This window comes from Mus musculus, chromosome 6 (assembly GCF_000001635.26).
Source record: "Mus musculus strain C57BL/6J chromosome 6, GRCm38.p6 C57BL/6J".
In the NCBI taxonomy this organism is placed as follows: Eukaryota; Metazoa; Chordata; class Mammalia; order Rodentia; family Muridae; genus Mus; species Mus musculus.
This window is the reverse complement of record NC_000072.6, coordinates 28,502,762-28,530,000: the sequence shown is the minus strand read 5'-3', so window position 1 is coordinate 28,530,000 and position 27,239 is coordinate 28,502,762. Positions and strand designations below refer to the sequence as shown.

Here is a 27,239-nt window from a genome sequence, read left to right as displayed (position 1 = left end):
GTAAATAAAAGTCCTGAGAAAACACCTAACAAGTACAAGAATCATTCTTTTTTTTTTTTTTTCTCACCTGTACACATGAATGGCAAAAAACAAATTAACATAGCCACTGTACTTGTAAGATTCTGAGCTAAGGTTCCATGCCAGGAAGCTGAAGGACAGCCCACTGTCAGGACTAATTTCCTCTTCTGCTCGCTCCCACTCTCCTGGAGTTGGAGATCCAGGCTTACATGGCATTGGTCCCCTTCAATTACGCTTGTTACCTGCTTTATTTTCTTCCATCCACACCACCACAAATGAGCTCAACATCTAGCTATACCTGAACAAGCTACTAATCTTTAAGATGCTCGTTTCTGACTTCTGGAAGGTTGTCATCACCTCAGAAATGCAGAACTTAAAATTCAAATACACTTTCAAACACATTAGGGCCATCAGCCTGTAATGGCCTGGTCCCTGTATAGAGCCCACAGGTTCTACCTCTCCTTCATAGTTCTAAGCTTGCCTGTTTGGGAGCAGCTGATGAGCAATTCATTCCATCATTTACTTCAAACTCCTAAAGCTAGAACACTTGATAGGGAAACTTGGAGAAAAGTGACTAAGAAACATTTAAAAAGTAAATCAAGTAAGGAAAAATGTCAGATGGTCTGGCAAAGGCTCAGCAGGTAAAAGTCCTTGCCACCACAGTGAAGGACCTGAGCTCAATCCCCTGTGGTAGAAAGAAAGTACAAACTCAACACAAGTTGTTCTTTGCCTTCCACACATCATGGCATGGGCACACTCACATACACACACTAAGCCTTTATTTCCAGCCATTAAACTAACATAGACCTAAATTTTAATATGTGAGTCACTCCACAGGACAGCCCATGCTATCCTTTCCCAATTCCCTTACTGAAATAAAATAGGCAATAAGACAGACGAGTGAGAGACGATGGCCAGCTTCTTTCCCTGAAATGTTTAGCAAGGTGCCCTGGCAGGCCTTACCTCTCAGCTGCCCTCAGCTTTTCTGCACCCCGGGTGTAAACTGCAATTGACCAGTCCACACAGCGGGCAAAACCTTCCTTCAGGAGGAGTTCAGTGATGTTACCATTCTAAGAGACGAGGCACAAGAGAAGACAGACACAAATCACACACTGTTGCACCAAGAAATCAGTTTTCTATTTCTGACATTGCAAATGCAGCCACCGTCTAGCTGGTACTTCAATTTTTCTAAAATAGGAAAATGTAGTTTCTCTAAGAAATCACACCTAAGACTCAGGATGCCACTCTGACTCCTCTCGGCAGCCTTGCCTCATGTCCCAACAACACCCAGCATAGCAACACTACTTAACAGAAGCAGAATAAATGTTAGAGGCACAGAAGGGAACGACATTTCAATAGTTCTTTTCGGGGCAAGGGAGGATGTTAATCTTTAGAAGAGATTACACCTTGCTCCTCTCTCCCTCTAAGAACCAGCACTTTTTCTCCTTTCCATCGGCAGAAAGCTGATGAGCAGACTGCACAAGCCACATTTTGCCTGATGAATAACAATTCATATTCTTCTTTGACACAGAACCATCTGGCAGGCATGGCCAGAGAGTCAGCACTCCAGAAGAAACAGACATGACCTTGGCACCCTGCAAACCGAGCCTGCCCACCTTCTGCAGCGGCCATCGTGGCAGTCATCTAGCTGGAAAAGTAACGGCAGGTTAACCGTGTATTACATCTCCATTACAGTGGTGAAAATCCACTTAGTTCTCACAAAGCAAGGTCATTACCTGTGCAAGAATATCACATCTATCAAGGTACACAACAGAGTGAAATTCCCAACAGTCACAACTTTAACAACATAAAAAAAATTAAAAATAAAAACCCCAAACCCAAGCTCCAGAATTAGGAGGGAACTGTTAAAGATAAGAATATGGGAAATAATTTTTCCACGTGTCAGTCTCCTTCTGATTGATGTGTCAGTACTCCAGGAGAGCTGAATTCTAGACCTACATATGAAACTCCCCAGTCCTACTCCCCAGCCTTCAACTGGCAATGGCAACTTCCAGACTCCAAGACTTCCCTTTATAAAGCCTGGAACACTTGAGATGAACTTACTTATGCACTGATTTGTGCACAATCACAAATTAGATACATGACTAATGGTATCTACACAGGAAAGGCTCTCAAGGCAATGGATAATACAATACAAAAAGAAAAAAGAAGAAACCTGCCAAGATTTGAAACAATGTTGAACAGAGCACAAGGCGGACCATCAGCCCAGGGGTCCAGCCCACTCACCGGGTGGAGGATGGTACCCAGAAGGTTCTGATTGTGGCAGCTCTCCAGAATGATCTGAACATCTCTCTGAAGCAGTCGAGACTCGGTGAAAAACTTGGCTTCTGCAGCGAAGGGCTCCGGCGTTTCACTCCCATCTGTTTCCCGACGGAAGGTTGGGCACTAAAGGACAGTAAGGACAGTGAGGAGTGATGAGGTGAGAGCCAGTGACCCCACCCACATCAGGCTTCCAAGGGGCATGAGGGCCACAGCCTGAACTCAGAGTTCGAAAAGCTGCTCTTCTGACCATCTTTAAAACACCAGAGCAATCAAGCTCTGTGTTAAAGACAAATGAAACACAGCACGCGGAGCAGTTTACTTTCCTTTAAAATGGTCCCTTTACCAACAGACAATTCGGCAATACCTTGCTTTCCACCCCTGATTCTTTAGAACACACATGGATAGGTGGACATGAACTCAATTCATATCTACAAAGCTTCAGAGCCACTCAGACCTCCTTCTCTTTATTCCTAGCTTCATGTCTTAAGGTCTCTTTGGTGCCCCAAACCAAACAGGCCTTGATTACTTTAAATCTAATAGAACTGTCTCACTATGAAGCTTAAACCAAAATAAATATGAAATAGTCTAGCCAATGACTCCTAGAACAAAATATATATATTCCCCAAGTAAAGAAATCTGCCCATCAACAAACACTCCACAAACCCCAAACCCACTGTGCAGCTGAGTGTGTGGTCTAACCTTAATCCCTGAGAGCATGACGGTGACAAGGTGGTGACCTGGAAGGAGCAGGGCCCGGACCACACTGCCGTCTCGAACATGCTCAATGATAGCTGAATGATAGAACAAACATTTTTTGACCATTAGAGAAAGTTGGTCCAGGATTACACAATGCCCAACCTACTGCATCTAACCCATCTCCTGCCCAAAAGCCTGAGAAGCCTCCCTCACAGAAACAGAAACGCACTGGCTAAAGAGCAAAGCTCACATGGTGAGTCCAGGAGAACACAGGTCAAACCTGCTTCTCACTTCTGAACCTCCTGAGACCTCCTGCACCTCTACTCTCCAAAACCTAGAATGCTCACCAAAGACCCAATAACCCTCACTGGCCTTGCTTAGATTCTTCTAAATCTGTAGTCAGTAAGAGACCCAAGGAGCAAAACTGCATAGCATATAAATATGTCATATGTTTATATGTGTGTGAAATGTGTTTCTCCCTTCAGTTTTCAGCATTAGTCTAAGCAGCCTTGAGAGAACAAAAAGTACACAGTGTGCCAAACACTAACAGTTTATGATGAGCAGGAGTACAGGGCTAGCCTCAGCAACACACAGCTGTAGTAAGCTTTGTGAACCAATTCAAAGCCCCTTCTAAAACGTCACCATGTTCTTTAACCCTTACGGATTCCCTTTGGATACTAAGTAAGCAAAAGAAAGACTCACTGGATCTTATAAACCCCGAGAATCAAAGAGAGCAAACAGAAAGAAATCACCCTGACTGAGTCTGTCAGCCTTTTCCTGCCATCCTCACCATTGACTGGCTTCTGGTGGTGTGAGTCCACAAAGTGCCTTGGGTTCTCAATGGTGTACTTGAGGTCCCGGATGGTGTGTGAACCGTTGCCCTCACTCCACATCCCTTTCTTCGATGCCTTTGCTTGTTCCTCGCATTCTGAAAGCCGGTTCTGCTCTGGGCTGGGACATGAAAGGCAAACAAATTGTGGTTAGTGGTTCACAAACAGAGCTATGGAGCTCCTTGCCAGTTGGTTTCTTCAGTATCTTCTCCCCTAAAAGAGACCAAGGCATTTATTTAACCAGAAAAAATCACCAGAGGTACAAATTTACAAATTCCAAATTTGTTCCTTCAAAGGACAGATGAAATTCTAAGAGCATTTAATGAGAGGCTCTACAGAACATGCAGTACTTCTGCCAGAGAGTAGAATAGAACAAGTTAACGGCTCCAAGGGGAGCCACTCCAGGGGGTACAAATGCATTTAAGCATCCCAGATTCCAGAAGGCAGGCCCTGCTCAGCAGGGACAGTGCAGGGAAGGTGACTAAGAACCACCCTTAAGGCCTTCTCCATCCACAAGAGGGATGGGGGCAGCTGCAGGACACAGTGCTGTCAGATAATAGTGGCTCAAAATTGTTTAGACACGGAACAAGGCCAGCTAGACAACAGGCAGTTTGAAAATAAAGCCTCCTCCTCGTCTTATGATGTGTCTGAAGACAGCGACAGCTACAGAAGCCTCTTCCTCTACTATGGAAACCAATAGTAGAACCACCCAAAAGGAAAAGATAAAAGCAACAATTACTTCTTAAGGGGGAAAGACTTAGTACAGAAATGACCACACACCCTCCCATCTGAGCTAAAGGTAGGAAGCAGGGAACTACAAGGTTGTTCTCTGCAGGATTCCTGAGACCATCCACCGCCATCCATACACTGAATTTCTTATCCTGGTCTCTAGGAATTTCTGTCTAAGCAAGCCTCACCTAACATTTTCCAAGCTGGAAGTTTCTTGTCCTCTCTTTCTTCTCTTCACCCAAAACATAACTAAAAAACTCAGAGATGTCCACTTCACAGTTAAGTAAGATTACTGAGACTCTGGGGGTGGCATAAGTAGGAGCAAACAAAACCACTACAAGAGGCAGCTTTAGGTCTAGTGGGATTGGTACTTGTTCCAGTAGAAGCAAGACAAAATGGTTAAAGGGTTTTGGTTTTGTTTTGTTTTTTATTCCACTTGCAAACTGAATTCAAAAAATAAATAAATAAAAAAAACACTGCAACAGTAATCATGCCAGTAATTGTCCTTAAGTTAGAACTGTGGCGTGCTTCCAAAAACACCACCTAAAACAAATGTCTTAATTCAACCAATTCCCACAGGCACACAACAACAATTACAGAGTCCAACAAAAGTCTCCTTACAATCAGACAGGACCGCAGGTAAACAGTGAGTGACCTGGCCCCAGAGCCTCAGAGGACAGAAAGAAGGCAAAAAGTACAACTGAGCCTTTGGCTCATTCTCATCAAGTGTACACGTGATGCAAATATTTATTCAAAGCTTTTCTTCAGCTACTGCAGTTACAACATACCAAGGACTTAATGGTTTAAACAGCATGCTTATAGCCTCCAAATTACTGATGGAGAATATCACTTTTCAGAGTCTAAAGTGTTAATTAAAGTCAGCTGCAATTCACCCTATTGAGAATACTAGTAAACTTGAACATGATTATGTACTAGAAGCCTAACATATATGTCTTCTAACAAGTTCACACTACCATTGGCTAGACAAATATATTTTATCTATTAATGAAATATCTACAGATTCAAGAGCACAGGCTTAGAAAAGAAAGGTTTTACTAATCTTCAAATCCAAGAAATTGTAGCTCTGTCAATTAAACAGATTCAAAGCAGAATCTTTCCTTCTCCTTTTTTCACTGCCGTTTTCCTTACACCTGACACGACGTCAGATCTTATCAGCATCACACCTTTTCGTTGTCTGTCTCCCACTAAAATGCTAGCCCAGCCTAAGTCTACTTACTGCTAAATTCTCTGAATGGAATAGCGAGTGATACACAGTTGAGGCTCAATAAATATTTGGGTTGGCTGGCTTGGAAATAGTCTGGAATTGCATACCTATGGCCTAAAACCCAATAATTCATGAATGAATATAAACAAATAAATGAATAAATGAATAAATAAATAAATAAATGGCTGCCTGGTCTCCAGGTCTGTTTTTAAAGGGGTATACATAAGTCAAATACCATTGAGAAATGTTAAGTGATCTCCTGACTCAAAACAATCCATGAGCAACATCTTGGAAGAAACTAAAGCGCCTGAACTGAAGCTATGCATTTTGTAAGAGAGAACGGAAATAACATGAAACAAAATAGCTTATTGGGCTCCCAACCTCTTGGTGCCCCAAGAGAAGTTGCATGCTTACTTGTTGGCTCTCATGCCTTCTCTCCGGGTGGCCAAGCCTTCTGCAACTAGCGACTCTGCAATGTTTTCCCCATTAGTATCTGAGGGAGAAAATTAACCACATTAGTATCTGAGGAAGGAAATGAACCACAGGAGCCAAACCTGCCTCTGCCAGCAACAGCACAGAGGAAGGACCATTTTCATCCTCGCTTTTCAGGATGGGGAAGCTGTGGCAGAGATGTAGCACTGAGATTCTCAGGAAACTCCCAAAACATCTAGTCTCCAGGATACTCTTTCTTCCCAGGACTCTGTTTTTAATTTTCTAGAGATTTCTATGCCAAAAGCAATCTTGGGAACTACGGGAGACTGACATGCATGGCAGGTAGCTCCGCAGAGTGATGAGACCCTATTACTGCTTGGAAAAGTTCTCTCAGAATCCTGTCTTCCCCTCAAAAGCAGGGCCTGCACTTGCCCCACTGGTTCTTGTGAGAATGAAGTAATGCAAATCACCAACACAGTGCAAGGCAGGAGTTAGGAAGATGCGGATAAACGCACTCAGCGCAGCCATCACACAGACACCAGAAAGTCCAATTCCTCTCCATGGCACATTCTAGACTCCAAAGGACACCAAGACTTAAGACTAAGAAGACACCCAGTTTAAGACTGACTAAGAGGGCAGTGTCTAGGTTTTTTCCACAGAGCAGCCAACAGAACAAGCAAGAAAAGGATGATAAACATAGAACTTAACCTGATTAAGGCTCCTCCTGAGTACCCGAGACATTAATTGCACAGCCATTCTACTGAAAAGACTTTTAGTCTCAGTATGGCTCTTCAATCTTTGTCAGCTAAAACGATAAAGGAAGACATCTTTGCAGTTATCACTGCATAAAAACCTTTACTATGGCAGAGAGCAAGCTCCCAGATAGACTATAATGGAATGCTCTGGTTGATAGGTAACATTAGCATAGAGTTTTATTCTGGAAGAGTTTACCTGGCACATTAACTCCATCCTTACTTCCTCAAGCACTAACAAGCCCATGTGCATACATACACACACATGCACACACCTCTAATGCCTGGCCACCCGAAGACTCAATTCTCAACAAAGGCAAACTGCATACTTCTTTCTCTCCCAAGAAATGTTTAGGGCAAGGTTTATATAAAGGGCTCTCATGTTCTGCAGCTAAGCCCCTGGTCCTTTGCCCTGAGGTTCCTGTTGAATTCAAACATAGATTTCATTAATATTAGTAAATACTATAATGGTTCCCTCAAAAAATAAGACTTCTAAGGTGGAAAGTCAAGCCAAAAGATGCTACAATGAGGAAAAGTTGAGTACTGAGATGCAAAAAAGTCAGAAGAGAGAAAAGAAGCCCAGGCCCACTATCAACAAAACTCTCACAAAGTGTTACAGAGCACCCTGAAATGCTGAACCGTTTAGGAAGTGAGTTCTCAAAGGGAGTGGTAGTTAATATTCATCGGCAATTGGTGATTCAACCAGATGTGGAATCACCCAGGAGCCACAACTCCAGGTGTAGTTTTGAAGGCGTTTCCAGAGAGGTGTGAGAAGAGAATGTCTACCGAGGCTGTGGGTGGCTCTGTCAGGTGGAGGAGTCCCTGTCTACATAAAAAGGAAAAGAAGAAATTAAGCTGAGTGCCAGCATTCACTCTTCTCTTCTTCATGACCAGAGATGAAACGTGGCCAGGCACTTCATGGCCCTGCTGCCAAGTCTTCCCCAGCTATGATGGAATGTATATCCTTACACTGTCAAATCAAAGCAAACTTTCCCTTCCTTGATCTACTTTCTTCAGGAAAACTAACATAGAATATTTCTCATGAAAGGAGAAAAATAACATTCTCTTAAACTGAACCTTCAAAGGAAGCAACAAAATGTGATAGACAGAAAGCAAAGAAAGGTAAACATATCTATCTATAAGCCTAGGATCTCAATCACACATATTTATCAAATTATGAATAAGAGAGTCACAACTTGATAACATTCTGGACCTGGTAGATAATTATCTTCAAAAGTCAGAGGAGCGGGGTGTGGGAAAAAAAAAAAAAGTCAGAGGAGCAGCCTTAGTGGCATACACCTGAAATCCCAGCACTCAGAAGGCAGAGGCTCTGAGTTCCAAGACAGCCTCATCTATATAGCAAGTTCCAGTGCTACAAAGTCAAGAGACTTTCTTATCTTTCTATAGTAAGTTGTGGGCTAACCACAAGTTCTACTCTCCTACCCTCCATATGTGCAAGGGAACTGGGCAAGATGGCTCCACTCTCATTCTCAATTCACTTTTCTAGAACTTGTATAGCTCAGCCTTAATGGGATGTCATTTTTTAAATTCTGGCCTAGAGTCAACAATGACTACTCAAATAGATAACCTAAGTTGTTATGGTATTAGGAAGACTTCTAATTAACTAACCACAGAAAGCTTAATAAAGAGCAAAATCTGCTCTAAAACTATCCACGGATGCCTAGCTCTTAACTAGAAAACGAACTCTTTCATTGTCCTACTGCCCACTCAAAACGCTATTCTCAAGATTTACACACTCTGAATCCAATCCAAAGAAGACCACAACTTCTAATAGCCTACGAATCATGGCCTAACTAAACAATAAGTGTTTATGTGCGCACACTCATGAGTGTGCTCACACAAAGTTAATGATGATATACCATGTTAGTTTTTTAAGAAAGATTTATTTATTTCATTTATATGAGTACACTGTAGGTGTCTTCAGACACACCAGAAGAGGGCATCAGATCCCATTACAGATGGCTGTAAGCCACCATGTGGTTGCTGGGATACTCAGGACCTCTGGAAGAGGAAGCAGCCAGTGCTCTTAACCGCTGAATCATCTCTCCAGCCCCCTGCTTTACAAGTCTTAAAGCTATCTCTCAAAAGCTTACAAATGACCGGGCGGTGGTGGCACACGCCTTTAATCCCAGCACTTGGGAGGCAGAGGCCAGCCTAGTCTACAAAGTGAGTTCCAGGACAGCCAAGGCTACACAGAGAAACCCTGTCTCGAAAACAACAATAACAACAAAAAGCTTACAAATGAAGAAACTAGGGCCTATATAGGCAAAAGGTAAAAAGATACAGAATAGGAAAGTCAGAATTCTAACCTCATCTATCCAATTCCAACACCAGTTTTCATTCTATTTTATTTTAAACCATGAGACAGATTTTAAAAATAACATCCGTCCCCAAACAGATCTTTTGCTAAAGAGTCCCTAGAAAGAAGAAAAAAGCCATAGATAGAAGAATGCAGAAAGAAATATATGAAATCTATAGGAATTCAATTAGCACTCTGACCCCACAACAAGGAGCTGGTGAGTGGCCTCCATGGGAAGAAGGATGCTGCAGTAAACCATAGGCCCTACAGCAAGCCAAGAAAGCACAGTGGTGAACAAGGACCAGGGCTGCTAGAGGTATGCACGAACACAGCAACAGTTCCCATACCAACTGTCCTAGAGCTATGGACATGGAGGCCCATACTGGCCTTCCGCCTCAATAAAAACGGATCCTTAGATTAACTAACAAGTCCATTCCTCTTGCTGCTCACCTTTTCCTAGGTAGATCATCCCATACTCTCGTCCCTGGGGAGTCTTGTTTTCTATCGTGAAACAGACTTCTTTCCCAATCAGCTTCTTGCGAAGGAACTCTCGGGCAGGAAATGCCCAGGGCTGAAAGACAAAACAGAGCAAGTGTTACTGAAAAACTGCCTACTCCAGACCCTAGCCAGCATCAAAGCAACTTCATGTCTTCAATAAAGACATTTAGACACCTACCTCAATCTCGCTAGACCAAAGACATGAAAAGAACACAACAATAACAACAACACAACAAACTGCACACTCAGGGCCTCCTAAAAAAGGTTTAGCAGTTGGATTAAGTAGCACAGGCCCTAACCCAGGCCTTGGCGCTTCCCAGACAGCAGCAGTAGCACTCTCCTCCACACTCTTGCTCAGTTATGGCTTACTTTTGTACAATATTTGCCAACGTTTTTATAGCACTTAGCACGTGCCAGCCAGTGCTCGGACTACTTTCCATAGATCATTCCAGTCCATGCAATGGGAAGTGCGTCCAGGAACCACCTAGCAGCGGAGCATCATAAATAGCTTCTACAGCATCTGCTCGTCTCCTTCCAGTTTACAAGGCCCTTATTTTCCCTAATGCCAGTTCAAGGCAGAGCTGGCGCGGGGACAAGCTTTTAGTGCTGGGACTATCTGAGAGTGAATCTTTGCCCTGGCAGGAGCTTTAGTTATGTCATTTCCATCACCGTTTCAAGGACAGCAATAAAGTTTACAGAACAGTCCCCAAAATGTTTCCTCTTCTACCTCTACTCTGATCTGAAACCTGGAATTTGGCCAGTAATATGGCTTAGCAGGTAAAAGCTCTTGCTGCATAAACCTGACAACCTGATTCTAATCCCCAACTCCATCTTGCAAAGAGAGGACAGGTGCCTGAAAGCAGTCCTCAGGCCTCTGCATGCATGCTCTGTTTGTTTGTTTGTTTGTTTTTTGTGTGTGGTTTTTCGAGACAGGGTTTCTCTGTAGCCCTGGCTGTCCTGGAACTCACTCTGTAAACCAGGCTGGCCTCGAACTCAGAAATCCGCCTGCCTCTGCCTCCCAAGTGCTGGGACACACCACGCCCGGCGCATGCATACTCTTAAAACACACACATACATACACACACACACACACACACACACACACACACACACACACAAAGTACTATTACTACTACTAATAAACTTGGGAAAATGTCAACTATTTAAAACCGTGGGGAGACAGCAGTGACACCTTATGAATGCCATGATGGCATCCTGTCCACTCATTCAGGAAAGACACAAGCAGGGGGGCAAAGGAGGGGAAGGGGTGGCAGCACACATCTCATAATAGGAAATAGAGCTTCCGCATGAACAAGATAATGCACAGAGATATGCACAGAGGGATGGTCTTGTCCACCTCATCACAGCTAGGATGGTTCAGGTCTGTCCAACCCACACCCTTTATGTAGCTGACCATGGCTATAAATGCTGCCCAATGTAGAACAGTAGACTCTTAAGACTCAGATGTTTTTCATGTGTATGTGACTTTTTCCCAACTGCATTGTTCTCAAGTGTTTACTTTGTAGATGACATTGTGTCACAATGTCAAAAGGTTAGGCACACCTATACAGTGAAAAGGAGCATTCTCCTCCTCATCTGACACTCGGGGCCCCTAAGAGTCCCACTTTCCTTAGGTCAGAAACGGGAAGGGACCCAAGGGGCACAACAGCATCCCACAGACTAAACGTTGATGTACAAAAGGGAGTTTATCCCTTTACAATTCCAATCTTCACGCTCTGCCTGCTGTCATCCCTTTGAGTCACAATTCAGGATACACATAATAAAATGCAGTCTGTCAGTTAGTGGCCTGAAAAAGAAAGCTCGAATCACCTTTTCTATCCAGGACACTTTTTTCACTAGGTCATTCAATAAACTTATCGAAATTTTGAAAAAAATCCATATAACTTTCTAGAAACTAGCAGCCAATGGAAGATGCAAGTCACAAAAGGGCTGTTATTTAAACCCAATGGTGGGCAGCTCTTAGAAGAACTTGGCTCAGGCAAGAAACCCAAACCAGCCTCCTCTTGACCATCCATCCTGCTCTTCTCTCCTCAAAGCGCCAACAAGCAAAGAGACACATGACAGCAACAGAGCTCAGCATATCACCTTTCATTCTTAGCATCACCTCACTTCCTCAAAGTGGAATCTGATATATGATTCCAATTGTAAACTTCACAAAGGAAAATGGTCATGAACCAACAGTACTGAGCCTCCTGTATTTTAACAACTACAGTGGAAAAACTTCCTAAAAATTTACAGAGCTACAGCTGTGGTCACAACACACTACTAAGCAGCACTTTACTGTGCAGACCCCGGTAACACAGTACCCCTTAATACCCAAGAGCTCAGCACGTGCTCCACAGGGAAGCTCACTCATCACAGGTGACAACACTCATGAAGGTCAGCTCACAAGGGACTCTAGCTCTAACCCTTAAGAAGTCCTCCAGGTTCTATGCACCACAAAGAAGCTCTCTAAAAGCTTTTAAGGTTTGCTCAAGGAGCACACACTCTTTCCCACGTTTTACAGCTGATCTGTCACTAGCTGGTCAGGCAAAAGAAAATTACACTGGAGATCTTGAAATGAAATATACCTGATCTTATGGGGGGGGGGGGGGGGGGACCCACAAGCGACTACAATCTTCTTTTCCAAAATCAGGCCTTCTATAAGTTTTGTTCTATTCAAAACTGAGTGATTTGTTACCGAACAAGCTAACAACAACAAAGAGAGAGAAAACTCAAGAGCTACACAGGCTAGAGTCTGACTGTCTGTCACTCCTTACAAGGGCAAGAGAACACTCTGGGAAAGTAAGGCCTGTGTCCATCCACACAGGATAGCCAGGAAGATGGCCTGTCCCAGTACAGCTGCTGGAACCATAAGAGGCAAATACAAGGAAACTTGCTCCGAGCACTGGTCAAATGTCACAACAGGCTAGGAGGAAGAACAGTCATAGGACATTCCAGAGTTCCATATAAGAAACAAGTGCCCTTGAGTAGTTGAGATTTGAACAACCTCTTCTCTTTAGAGTACCCAATAGCAGATGGGGAACAGCCTGCTTTCAGTCATAATGTCTGAAATCATAAAATAGGATTTTTAATTCCAGTCTTTTTTAGATCAGACTCCTAAAACTACTGAGACAAGATTGATCCCAGAACAATGCTCCTGGACAGCTAGAGACTTTGGTACCCAGCCCTGGATACCTGCTCCACCACTGCTCCCTACCAACTCAACCCTCAAAAGCCACAGTCAGAGAAGGCCTGTGACATTCATTTCTGAGTTTCTCCTGAAGCCAGCACAGAACTTCACACACAACAGGCTCAATCACTCTGTGGGAAATAAATCTATAACCAACACAGTGTCTGTCCATCAATGTAGTATCTAGGCTGCCTGGAGTAGCTAGGCAACGCTGGGGATTAGCCTGGCACACAGGGCAGTGACGGCTGGGGACACACAGGGGCCCTGCTTTCATTTCCACAGGACTTAGGAGAAAGCTGACTAGCACTGAAAGAAGACACCAGGAGGGAAGGAAAAGAATAATCAATCATATGAATGATATTTGGGGCCATGACACAAAGAAAAGCAAATGAATAATGACATTCTTGGTTTTTCTTGACTCTTCTAGATTCTTCTTTCTTGACAAAAAAAAAAAAAAAAAAAAAAAAAGTGGACAAAGTTCTCAAAGGAAAACCTGAAAAGCTGATGCCTCAATGTGCAATGCACCAATCCCCAAAGAGCCACTGGGCTTCCTCTCTCATCTGCTCAAGTGGATATCCACTGTATACCTGCTTTGAGTCGGGTGCTGAGCAGACACAAGGACACAGAGATAAGAGAAATGGTGCCCCTTTTGAAGAGTTTACAAACAATCCAGTAGAACAAACAACTGAAATAAACTGCTGTGAATACTCTAATGACACAAAGATGGGACTAGGGAAGGAGATGTCAGGGGTTGTGTCCAGTGGGTGGTCACTAGATCACACTGGTGGGGCAGCACTCCTGATGGGGAAAGCAAAATGAGCTGAGAGCAAAGGCAGAGGAGAATCTAGTGGCCTGTGAGAAAGACTCAGTGCTGTATCAGCAGTGGGCCCATGACCTCACAGGTGCTTCAAGCCCTGTGATAGATGATCCAATACCAAACAGTCTGCCCTAAACACGTATACATATAGGAGCAGCATTAAATCAATTCAGCAGGCTATATTTATAAGTAGGGTGTGTGTGTGAGAGAGAGAGACAATAATAACTAAAGAATAAAAGACTAGGAATTTGAGGAGTTGGGGGTGTGGGGTAAAAATGAGATGTTAAGAGTATTTGTATATGAAAGCCTCAAACGATAATTAAAGTAGTAAAATAAGTTTCCTTTATAATTAGGAAGAGAATAGAAGTCACAGCACAATGGACTTATGGTCTAGGTTCAGGCATTCAGTTTGTCATAATAATAAGAACCACTAAAGTGTCTGAGAATAACAATGAGCAAGAGTATGTAAATTATGTTCCAAAAATATCTAGGGGTATGATGGCACCCACCTTTAATCCCAGAACTCCAGCAGAGGCAGTGAGGCCAACCGGGTCTACATAGGGAGTTCTGAGCCAGCTACAGTTACAGAATGGGACCTGTCCAGAGGGAGGAGAATAGGGATCGGAACCTCCTGGAGGAAGTATGAGAGAAAAGGAGAAATCGGAGCATATGGTCTCAATGCGGCCAGCACTGCAGAAGAGTTACCAGGGCTCTGAGAGAAACTGACTCCATCTCAAGGAACACTTAAGAAGTAATAGATGGAGCCTGATGCCACCAAACTGCTCCAGAGAAAGTAAAGCACAAAACTGCAAACTTATACACAAGGAGTGCCAGGCACCTCACATACTATCATTCCCGCCTCACGAGTCACTGGATAGACACAGTGACAACAGCTCAGAGAAGCACAACAGCCACAGATGCTCATCCACAGAAAGGAAAGCAAAACACAGTCTTCTTTCTTAGAGGCTACACTGCTTCTTCACTCTGAGGGGAAGAGCTTGATGACCTCTAAAAGAGGCAGCTCATTACTTCTCAGGAGCAATCAAGTTGTTCCACGGCACACAGCCAAAGGAAAAGAAATTCTTCGAATGGTGGTTTACCCATTTGATGCGTACTCAATGTTTGAAGAATGCTGAAATAGGTTTAATCTTCAGTACTTGATCTAACAGAGTAGTGATTACCAAACATTTATTAAGTACTTTGTAAAGTGCTAAGCACTCCATGTTTCCTTATTTAATCCTCATTGAGCAATCCAGAGGTAGATATAGACTCTACATTAGTCTCAACACTTGTAGTTAGTGATGGAGGACCAATGAGAAAGAACTGATTTTAATTTATTTAGTCATTATCTCTAAAATCTAACCAACTACTGCTGATAGAATAATTATGGGTGATTTTTCTCCATCTTCATTATCTATAATGCTGTTTCACTATTGCCTTATTTAAAAAAAATACTATTAAAGATGAAAAGAACTAAATGCTTTCCTTAAATAAAAGCTGGTAAGCTCTTGCTTTTTCTTCGTTTCCTTGAAAGGGAAAAGCAGAGACCAGCCAATTACTAATCCACCCAAAGATACCAAACTGGAGCAGAAAACTAATAATTAGGAGCCCAGAAATCCTGTTTCTGACCAGCGATGCACACACAGCTAAAGAAGAATCAAGCACCAACATTCCAAGTGTAGAGACCAAGAAGCCTAAAGCACACTAACTGGGATGGACACAGGCAGTGGAAACTCCCATGTTGCGAAGCCACACAGCAGGTATTAAAAGCTGGGGTGTAGGAGGTAGAGAGGAGGTGATGAGAGAGGCTCAGACATAGCCTCTCAGAGAGTAACACAAGGACAAGCTACAAGCTGCCTGACACTGATTCAGAGCTAGGAAACTGTTTAGAGCTAAGGAGAAAGCTTAGCTGCTAAAGGTGCGTGCCACTAAGCCTGACTCATGAGTCCACATGGTAGGAGAGAATTGACTCCCAGACTGTCCTCTTAACTTCACACATGAACCAATGCATACAGAGTACACAAGCACACACACAACACATGCGTGCGTGCACACACATACACACAAAAGTCAAATAAAAAGAGTAATAAAAACTCATGTTTTTAAAAAAAAACTGTCATGTTTAGAGCTGGGTCGTGGAGTGTTTGTCTACCACACATGAAACCCTGGGTTTAATCACAGTACCATATAAAGCAGGCTTGATGGCAACATTCCTATAATTCCAAAACTCAGGAGGCAGAGGCAGGAGGATCAGAAATTGAAAGTCAGCCCATCCCTGCTATACAAGTATGAAGCTTGGGCTACATGAGCCCTTATCACTAAAAAATGACAGGGGTTCAGGAGTGGAGAGGAGAGAGCTAGCTAGTGCTCGGTAGTAGAGTGCTTGCTTGCCTGGCATGTGTGAGACCCTGCATTCAAGTCCCAGTAGCACACCAAAAGGAAAACAAAACAAAACCCACCTCCTATTTACATAAAACTTTAGTTTCATCAATTCAGCTAGCTTAGGGGATACAGGCATCTCTAACAAAAGGCTAGCACCAGCATTGACAGAAGGCTATTGCTTATGAAAACATTACACTGATGTGACTTCAAAGCTATTCCTCAAGACCCCAAGAGTGAGTGACGCCTACACAGAAGGACTAGGGAGAGCCCTGAGATTGTGACTGCAGTTAACAACTATATGATTCTTTTCAAGAGTTGATTCAGAGAGTTGACTCTGAAGAATGGCCAATCATGAGATGGAGAGTCAACTTTGAACTAAGCTTCTGGGCATGTCTGTGAGGGGCTGATTTGATTTGATTCACTGAAATAGGGACTCCCCCACTGTACAAGGCACCATTCCCTGGGCCAATAGCCTACAGTATGTAGGAGCAGGAAGTGACCTGAATACAAGCATCCACCACATTCTGCCGCCTGGTCACTCTGATGTGATCAGATGCTTTAAAGTTCCTCCTGCCTTTACTTCCTCACCATGGTGGGCTGTGACCTTGAGTTCTGAGTTGAGTAAATTCTTTCTTCTTGTGAGTTATTCAAAGAAAACTGAAAAGAAACTCACACAGGCAGTGTATGTATAATGACATGTAATAAGCTACCCAAGATAGACCCAATCATCATGACTCACCATGAAGGGGGGGGGGGGAGCACATTAAAATTTCTTCATCAACAAGGAGAGCAGGCTGTCAACTAGGTCCACAGCCATAGAAAGCCCTGGAGAATCACTTACCTCATCCGGGGTGTCCTTCCCATCTGGTTGTGTGGCAGCTGCCCGACGGGCAAGATTTCCAGCTCGAATGTTGCTGAGGTTGATCTGCCTCTCAGGAGGAGGACCACCCCGGGGCTGCCCTCGGACAATTATGGCGCACCCAGAGAGGACCTACACACACGGGTAATTAAAAAGAGAGAGAGAAAGAGAGAAAAAGAATTAGTGGCCTGGAAATAGTATCTCTATAAGGTAACTCATATGCTAATGAATCCCCAACATCTAGAACAGTACTTTGTAATTCCGAGGCCCTCAAATACCTGTATAATGATGAATTGGTTAGAATTAACTTGAGTTTTATAAGAGAAATACCTACAAAGAGCCTTGGGCCAGATTCAAAAATAATGGACTCTAAAATATAAGTAGGAATTAAACAAAAAATAGAAAAAAAGACATAAGACACAGAGGTTAATAATCTTTGTAATTTTATCCCAGCATGCACCAACACTCTTCTTTTCAATTCTTAACAAGTTAATATCTCCACATTTCCCATTCTGGAATGAGGCAAACTATGAACATTTAAAGAAAGGGAAAGTTAAAGAAAGGAACTTCTACATAATCAGGGTTAGGGGCAGGGGCCACCAAAGCGTGTACAACCATCAAATGAGAAATCCACAGCCACTGTCCTCTAAAAGCCTAAACACTTAAGTCCTAAACACTTAAGACCCCTTCTCTCCAGTCCTGGCAAAGCAGTCAGAACAGAACCTAGTTACAACTGTGAAAAGGGCTCTGAAGTTCAGAGGTATTAATGTCTCAATATGTGAAGGGCCATAAAAGGAAAGATTTTGAGAAGAAAGAGGTAAAGAGGCATGCTGTAAAAATGCAAGCTACTCACATTGCCTCTGCTTTGTGAGGCCACTCTCACAGAGAGGTAGGCTCACTCACTCTGAAGGGTTCTCAACTCAAACAACAAACAACAGCCACTGAAAGGTTAGTGTGATAGGCTGCAGGGTTCTGTCACTGGAGACCACCACTCACACTAGATCCTTGTGTGGGACGGTCACTCTAAAGGATAAAGGGAGTATGTTTCCACACACCTAATAGCATTCTCCATCTCAACTAATGCTTTCAATTGTGAAAAAGTATCAGGAGTCTGAAAATAAGAGTAAAATAACTGTGAGGCCAATAGCTAGCACACTGCCACTATCCAATGGCTAGCACACTGCCAGAAGTACAGGTCCCTAAAGTGGCAGTTGGAATGGCAATGCCAGCTATAGGCCCATAGGGAGCAGCACTATTAGGTGTGGCCTTGTTGGAAGAAGAGTGTCACAGGGGGTGGGCTTTGAGGTTTCATTCAAAAGCTCAAGCCCAGTGTCACTCTTCCTGATGCCTGCTGATCCAATGTAGACCTCTCAGCTCCTTCTCCAGCACCATGTCTGCCTGCGCACCATGCTTCCCTCCATGATAATGGACTAAAACTCTGAACTGTAAGCTGGGTCCAATTATATTTTCCTTTATAAACACTGCTGTGGTCACAGTGTCTCTTCACAGCAATAGAAACCCTAAGACTGCCTCCGTGTCCTTTCTACCCAGTCTTCTATTGGCTACCACCACTCTGACTGAGAGTCACTCCCTTGCTCTTCTGCACACTTGCATTCTATTCAGTGTCTTTAAGCAACAGAACTTCATATTGTCTATTTTTGAGCTCTACTAGTTGAGTCTTCTATACAATGTCTGGTTTCTTTTAACTAATTCTTTTTAGTACAATGCACCCATGCTGGTGTGAAATACAATTCATTTTCATGACTATGGTATTTCACTTTATGATATTACAATTGATCTAGCCACTCTACTACCTTTTTATGAGAATTCTAAACAATACACAGATACTGATTACTTTTTTCTTTTTTATTTGAGGGGAGGGGGTGTCTGTGTAGCCCTGGTTGTCCTGGATCTCACTCTGTAGACCAGCCTGGCCTCAAACTCAAGAGATCTGTCTGCCTCTGCCTCCCAAGTGCTGGGATTAAGGCGGGCATGTACCTCCACCACCACCCACCTTATTCTGTTATTTTTTTAATTAGCCCTCCAATTGATGTCTCCTATACCTTAAGCACATAGACCATGGCCTAAATCACTCCACTGTGGCCACATCAGAATACACAAGCATAAAATTGTCTTTTCAATCCTGTTTCAAGATATGCTCTTCATTTTACCCTTTCTCGCTTTTTAGACTTTACTTTTAATTCATGTGTCTTTGTGTCTGTATATGAATATGTGCATGAATGCATGCTTGTGTACTGGCACCCACAAAAGCAAGAAAGCAGCAATGAATCCGCTAGAGCTGAGATTGCAATTATAAACCACTAGGAATTGATCTTGAGTCCTCTGCAAGAGCAGGAAGCACGTTTAACCACTGAGCCATCATTGTGTAGAGGCCAGAGGTCAACATGAGCTTCTTTCTTTCTCTATCACTCTCCACTTTATTTTTTGAAGCAGGATCTCTCACAGAACCTGGAGCTCATTGATTGCACTGGATTCCCTAACCAAGAGCTGTAAGAATCCATCTGCCTGTCTCCACCCCCCCAGCTCTGGCTCTTTTATATGGGTACCAGGGATCAAACGCGAGCCTCATGCTTGTACAGCACACACTTCACTACTGAGCCACCTATCTACTTCTCCAGTCTTGTCAATCCCCTTAAGATGCTCTCTGTATTCTTTATTACTAAGTATACTAATTGAAGACATGGTCACCATCCAACCTCCTAAAGGCCGACTCACTGTGGCAGGCACTGCTTTCTTCCTATTCCTCCAGTCAGAAAAGACTAGCATGGATACAGCTTCTGAAATGGTCTCTCCAGCATTTGCTAGTGACACTGAAGGAGAGGTAGAAAAACAATGTCTTCAGGACACTGTAGAAGAGTGAAACCTCTCTGATAAAAAGACTAGTTTCCCTCCTATTTACAGGATCTGAATTCATTCAAAAGACACTATACCCTCCTTTGCAGTTATCTACAACTCAGTTTCCAAGAACTGATAATTCCCTCCACCTGCCTTGTCAACAGTTTTTACTGAAGTTCTTCAGTAAAAATATTCTAAAGGGCTTTCCTTATTAAAGGTTTTCTACCCAATAAAGCCAAGGTGGATATGCTTAAAACATCTATGTAAAACATGGAAAAAAACAAGGAAGGTCTTATAAAGCAGACTGCTACTTCATTCGGCATCAAGCCAGTTTTATAATAAACATTGGCGTTGGGTTTTTCAAAGTTAAATCATTGATTGGTTGATTGATTGACTGATTCGCTTTTCATCAATACTGATTAAATACCAACGATGTGTGGGACCCTGTTCTAGACAAGCTGCATATTTCAGGGGAGTAAAAGAGACAAAAGTTTCCGCTCCTGGGGAGCTGATGCTCAATGAGGAGACAAACAGTAAACAACATATGCAGGGAAACAGAGCATTTATCATATTTTTAATTTCAAAAGAATAAAGACTGTGAAGAAACTGTCATGGGTAATTGAACTACCAAAGCTCCACTGACTGATTCATGTTACAAACTTTCATGAATACAGTAATTATCCTTAATTGCTAATTTATAGGGCATAGAAAACAAGTCATATGGTTACCACTTTATCCAATTAAAATAATAAAATGACAGATTTTAGAAGAATGGTCTCAGGACTACCTGCTACAGCAGGAAGACTGTGAAGCCAGCTGTCATAATGAGTCAGTTTGACTGAGGTCATGGATTTGACATTTCTCAGCTCTGCCCATACAGGTTGCAGAGAGATGTGGTGGGATTCAAAGGATCTGGCTTCAAGGCACAAGTCAGCCAGCCACAGGGGCTGAACTAAAGCACTGAAAAGAAAAACGGGGATTCAAACTGTTCAAATCCACTTACAGGTTTACTGGGAAATTTACCTACAGTGAAAGACTGTACAGAGTCACTAAAATGTTGCCCAGCAACAGAGTATGACATTAAATCTTCACCAGACTCTGATAATTTGGTACACTTAACTCTTGAACATCCAGACCACTGCCATCACAAGATGGAAAACTACACACAAAAGTATACTCTCACCAGTCATATCAGTGTGATCATACAGAAAACTCAAGTATAAATACTGACCAGTATTTTTCCCAACTCAAAAGCAAAATCATCTTGGCCCAAAAAAGGCATCTTACTGGCTCTGTGGAGAGGACCAGCTTAATGGGCATTTCTGCCACTTAAGATATAAAAGGCATGTGACAAGGGCAAAAATGACAACAGAAGGACCAATATAAAGGAGGTCAGGCAACTGAGGAGAAATAAATCAGGGCCTCCACCACATCCACACATTCAACCAATGGGTTTTGAACAAAGATACCTAGATAACTCAATGCAGAGAGAGTAGAACTTTCAACAAAAAGTGCACCTGAACAGTCACACACAGAAGGAAGACACCTGATCTCTACCTCAGACTATCAACAAGAGGAATTCAAAAAGCATCAGACATGAAAAGAGAAGTCAAACTTAAAACAGGGAATAAAACATACAGGTAACTCTACCTAACATTCCATTCATGATCACGTCTTAGCTAGGACACCAAACCCACAAAGGCAGGCAGGCAGGAACTAAGTCACAACTGGAAGCAAGCACTGTTTCAATAACCACTTAGCAAGACCATAAATCAAGGCTGGGGATATAGTTCAGCTGCTAGGCCCTAAATTCAAACCCTAACACTGTAAGTGAAGTGAAGGCAGGAAGGGAATGGGAGAGGAGGAGAGGGAGGGAGAACAGAGTGTGCAATAGTTTTAATGTGTATATCTCAAAACTGTGTAATATCCAGAAACATCCTATGAAACAGAATACAGAAACAACTACAGAGAAACTAAGTTGGGAAATTTTCAATGTACCCAAATCTTCCGGATTTTGTCTCCTCTCATTTCTTCTGCTAAAAACAAGAGCCAAGCCTAAATTAAAGGGCCCACCATCCAAAAATAACAACTCAGGGCTTAAAAACTCAGGGCTTCACGGTGCTGCTGTTTCTCTGACTAAGGATATGCTCACTCCCCAGTCACCCCGACACAGGGTCTCAGCTTGTAAATCTCAGGATCACTGAAGAGAAGCCCGAAAAGGAGAGCAGTCCTTTTATTTTACAGCTAAAGGCTCTGGAGACAGACAGCTATAGTGACTGCAGCCTAAAAACCACAGGAAGATATGGCCAGCAGAGTTGGTGTCACAGAACAAATCATTAGAAACATCAAGTAAGTCCCCATGAGTGGGCTGTTCCAAATCAAAGCAACATTTACTAAACACACACACCACCATCCATAAAATAAAATTGTGTAAAAGCCAGTATCAAATCTAGCCTTCTAACTTTGATCTATAATCAACAACAAAAACAAATCTGTTCTTATCCTTGCCCAATCTGCAGTATTAATGATATCTGCTATTAATTATGGACTGGCAATAACAACAATCCACAGACGGCCTACACCTGTCATGTAGCTCAGGAAATGGCAAAGGATCATAAATTGCTCTTCTCTATCATATTCTGTTTTACAGATGAGGAAGAGATGAAGCAGAGAGAGATGATGGCACCCAGCATACTTTCTAATAAACCCCAAATACTGCATATGTGAGAACCATGAGCCAACACCAGCGACGTGTGGAAGGAAAGAAGGACTGGTAAGCCCCTGCAAAAGGAAGCTTCCCCAGCAAGGAAGGAACTCATGCAGGGCTGTCTACACAACATGCAGGAGTCAAATCTTTACCATCTGCCACTGGGCTCTACTTACTGCCACGGATTCAAGGAGATTAAGATCAACAAAAAGACAGATGAACTCAGGAGGAAAAACAAGTATGGAGTAGACCCATGCACAATAAAGAAATCCATTCCAGTTGTCAAACACCAACAAAATCTCAGGACAATGGTTATGTGGCCTCCCAAAGGAAGAAGAAAAGTAGATGAAGCCCAGTCGCATGGTTCCATCTACAAAACACTCCCACAGCAAGGGCTCAGGGAACACTGGGGGAGGAGTAGAAAGACTGAAGAGCAGGAGGGTCAGGGAGTCTTCTGTGAAGGTTATGTCTAGTAACATGGGAAGCTATTCTCACCAACATGACCTCCCCACAGTGAGGTGAGCAAGGAGAACACCAACAAACACGACAACTGCACAGAGAAAAGCTCGGGAGGCCTCAACCCTGCACAAAGAACTACAACCAACTGGGTAAGAGCACATCAACTGGTCATCAGCGCCAGGCATTCCCAAAAACATACATGTACGTAACATTATAGAAATGTGGCAAGTTACATTTAGAAATATATATGTATACACAAATACATGAAATAACAGTTGATGAAAAATGAGGCCATGGGTTTGAAGGAGAGCAAGACAGAGTATATACGGAAGGGGAAAATGTTGAAATTAAAATACAGTCTCAAAAATAAACACAAAAAAAATGAACTCTTGTAGCTTGTGAGTTCTTTTTCCCACATTTTATCCCCTCCCCATCCCTACCCCCAGTTTCAACCCCACGACTAGGTAGGAGAGGAGAGGGGGGAGAGAGATCCTTGAATCTAACTTCTTTCCTTCTTCTTTCCTCTTTGCTTGTGGCTGGTCTTTGCTACTGTGGGTTTCTTTTTCCCACCCTTTACCCTCTGATTTCACACTCTTTATCACTAAATAGAGAAAGGATAGTGGGGAGAGACAGTGATCCCTGAATCTAATATCTTTCCTTTTGTTTATCCTTTGAGCATGACTATTAACAAACCACAACCTATCCCCCTGAATGATCAACAACTATACACCCTACCACTTGGGGTGCTAGCATTTATATACCCTCTGAAAAGTTCCCAGAATTCCAAGCGTCACACACTCACTCACAGAGGCTATCTACAGCTGACAAAAACCATGCCTCTGCTATAGCACATGGCAGATCAGTCAGGGGCTGCAGGACCGTCTCAAACAGCCCCATATCCCCACACCTGGAATTAAAACAAAAACATATTCGTATTTCCATGTTTTTTTAAAGAAACCAAAGTTCCATAAAATTGTCACTACAAGCTCTAGATCTTAAGGATACCATTACAGATAGAATTTTCCCTATTCTATCAAATGCTTGGGGTCAGGTACTCAGCCTTACTTAAAGGTACAGAAAAGTACTACAGGACTCTTCAACCCTCTGACCATGAAGAAAAAAGAATTTCCCTAAGTGTTAGAGAAACAAAATACAAAGAAAGCTAAGAGCATCATACCAGAGTATGCAGTAAAGATGAAGAGAAAGATGTTGCGTTGCTGAACAATGACAATATAAAATCGGCAGTGTATGCCCACAGGAACCACATACACTAAAATTTAATTCTGAAGAGCCAGAACATAGTCTGGCAGTGCTCATAACTCTAACATTTAATATCATGATAGGAAAAAAGAAATCAAACACAAACTATCTGGAAGAATTAAAAGACCTCTGGTGAAGAAACATGTTCATTTTAGAGGAAAAAAAATGAATGTTTGGTTGGTTGTTTTGTTTTGTTGTTAACAGGAAATAAAGCAGAGAACAGAAGGATTTATTTAACTTTATTTAAGTTACACACAAACACCAAAGGCACAATTTGGAGGAAAAAAAATTAGCCCAGTTGAAACCTTCCAAAAACTTTATAAAGAATGTTGGAAATATTTCAAAGGAAAGGAAAGCCTAGAAGCAAAGCTTTCTTTCTACCCCAAAAAATACCAGTTTTCTGCCCGGATTCTGAGCAGTTTAAAGGGCAACCATTTCCACTGCCAAACCACCAATACTAGCAAAGGGTTAAAAAAACAAAAACAAAAACAAAAACAAAAACCTCACTGATGGGAGGGCACTGCTCATACTTTGTATGGACAAGACTCTGCATCAAGAAATAAGGTGCCAGGCGTGGTGGCGCACGCCTTTAATCCCAGCACTCTGGAGGCAGAGGCAGGTGGATGTCTGAGTTCGAGGCCAGCCTGGTCTACAGAGTGAGTTCCAGGACAGCCAGGGCTACACAGAGAAACCCTGTCTCGAAATACCAAACCACCATCCCACCGACCCCCCAAAAAAAGAAAGAAGGCAAAACAGAGGAGGGGGGACAGTGGGAATGTGTGTGCTGAGTCCTCACTGGCTGGCTAGACCTGGGGTGGACAGGCGGGGCTGATTGCTCACCCAGTGCTGGCTGACAGGTCACTGAAAGCTGAGGAACCAAAGGTTGACAGCAAGCAATTGGTCACATGGGGACTGAGCAAACAAAGGCAGAAGAGCAAAGCCAGGTCTCTCTCTCGATGGTGGAGAGGGAAGTTAGAGTTGGGATGAGAAACAAAAGGAAGGCATGCAGGTCACACATGTACTTCCCACATGAGGGCATGGCGACCTGATGTACAGACGCCGCCTTCTAAAGATTTCTCTCTCCTGAAAAGGGCAGGAGCTTCTTGAGGAACTGGTGGTTCTAGGTTTGGGTCTGGGAACAGTCCGTCTCAGCCAGGAATATGTGGCTGTGTTAGAAAGCTTTTCTCAAAAGTGGTCAAATATTTTTGCCGGGCAGTGGTGGCACGCACACCTTTAATCCCAGCACCTGGGAGGCAGAGACAGGCGGGTTTCTGAGTTCAAGGCCAGCCTGGTCTACAGAGTTCCAGAACAGCCAAGGGTACACAGAGAAACCCTGTCTCAAAAAAAAACATAAATAAATAAATAAATAGATAGATAGATATCTATATCAAAATGATAAAGTATATCAAAATGATAAAGTATATCAAAATGATAAAGTAGCCTGCTTAAGGATATTATTATGGGCCAAAATTGGGACAACTTAAAAATCAAATGGAGAGATGCCTCAGCAGTTTAGAGCACCGGCTGCTCTTCCAAAGGACCTGGGGTTCAATTCCCCAGCACCCACATGGCAGCTCACAACTGTTTTGAACTCCAATTCTGGATAATCCAACACCTTCAGACACATATATGTAGGCAAAACACCAATGCACAAGACAGACAGACAGAAATTAATCTTTAAAAAGACAAAGTCAAAGTAATAGTAGACTGAATCCATTGAACAAATGAATTAACAATTGTGGAAGGAAGTTTTGGAGTGACAACTGGTGAGTGTAGGATCAATGGTAAAACTAGAAAATTGTTATTTGGGAACAATCAGTGCAATAACTGACCCAAGTCAGAACCCTTAAAGATGGGCTGGTGAGGTGGCTAATCAGGGGAAGGTGTTAAAGATGGGCTGGTGAGGTGGCTAATCAGGGGAAGGTGTTAAAGATGGGCTGGTGAGGTGGCTAATCAGGGGAAGGTGCTCACCACCAAGCCTGATGCCCTGAGTGGCAGAAGAAAACCGACTACCTCAAGCTGTCCTCCGACCTCCACATAGAGTGAGTGGCACATGGAAGAGCACTTAAACATGCACAGAAAAATACGTTCTTTTAAAAAGTAATTAAAATTGTAAAAATCAAAGGGGTGCAAAGCATGGTGGACGAATGAGATAAAGAACAGGTATTCGTATAATCTCAAAATATCTTACCGAAGTACTAACTGCATGTTTATTATTAAATAAAACACTTACTAGCTATTGCATAAAGATCTTATTGGCTAAAATATATTAGAGACACCTGACTGATACCACTGTAACCAAGGAACCAGATTATCAGCATTAGCAACTGTGTGACTCTGATACGATGCATTTTGTGATATTCTGCTCAAAGATAAACTGAATTTAACCTTAAGGAAGTGAGATAAACCTATGCTGAGAGGACTTCTAATAAAACAAAGAAACAAACAAAAAACAATAAACAAAAACAAAACCCTCTTAGTAACTGTCAGGGTTGCCAAAGGGAAAAAATAGAGAATTATCCCTAATTCAAAGAACATGTCAAGATATAATCTTGGATTAAGTCATGTACCCACAAACGGGCACTATTAAGGCAAACAGCAAAATCTAAGGAATATGTGATAGAATTGGTTTTGTATCTATGTTAATTTCTGGTTTCAATAGTTATTCTACAGTCATGGGAAAAAGTATCCTGATTTTTAGAGTTAACAACTGTAAGTATTAACGTGTTGTAGGGTGCTTACCTAACACACATGAAGCCCTGGGTTCAATCCCCAGCACAATAGAGAAGACACTCACTACAATTATAGAGAAATCGGTAATTGTGAACTTCGCCATTTTATAACTTGTCTGTAACTCACAAATCAATAGCTGTCAGCACGTGTGTGTTTACTCACAGGGACACGGATTAGCAAAACTGAGCTC

At 42.6% G+C, this 27,239-nt stretch overlaps 1 protein-coding gene across 2 annotated transcripts in view; it reads right to left on the bottom strand.

The window, feature by feature from the left end:
• Snd1 (staphylococcal nuclease and tudor domain containing 1) overlaps window positions 1-27,239 on the bottom strand; it is a 454,826-nt gene that overhangs the window by 405,162 nt on the left and 22,425 nt on the right. For both annotated transcript variants that reach the window (XM_006505142.3, NM_019776.2), the window contains exons 2-8: window positions 17,017-17,166; window positions 9,736-9,856; window positions 6,196-6,274; window positions 3,788-3,948; window positions 3,001-3,092; window positions 2,266-2,424; window positions 982-1,088 (exon numbers count right to left, since the gene is read on the bottom strand). In XM_006505142.3, the coding sequence (XP_006505205.1) occupies window positions 982-1,088; window positions 2,266-2,424; window positions 3,001-3,092; window positions 3,788-3,948; window positions 6,196-6,274; window positions 9,736-9,856; window positions 17,017-17,166 (869 nt within the window). The remainder of the gene's footprint in view (window positions 1-981; window positions 1,089-2,265; window positions 2,425-3,000; window positions 3,093-3,787; window positions 3,949-6,195; window positions 6,275-9,735; window positions 9,857-17,016; window positions 17,167-27,239) is intronic.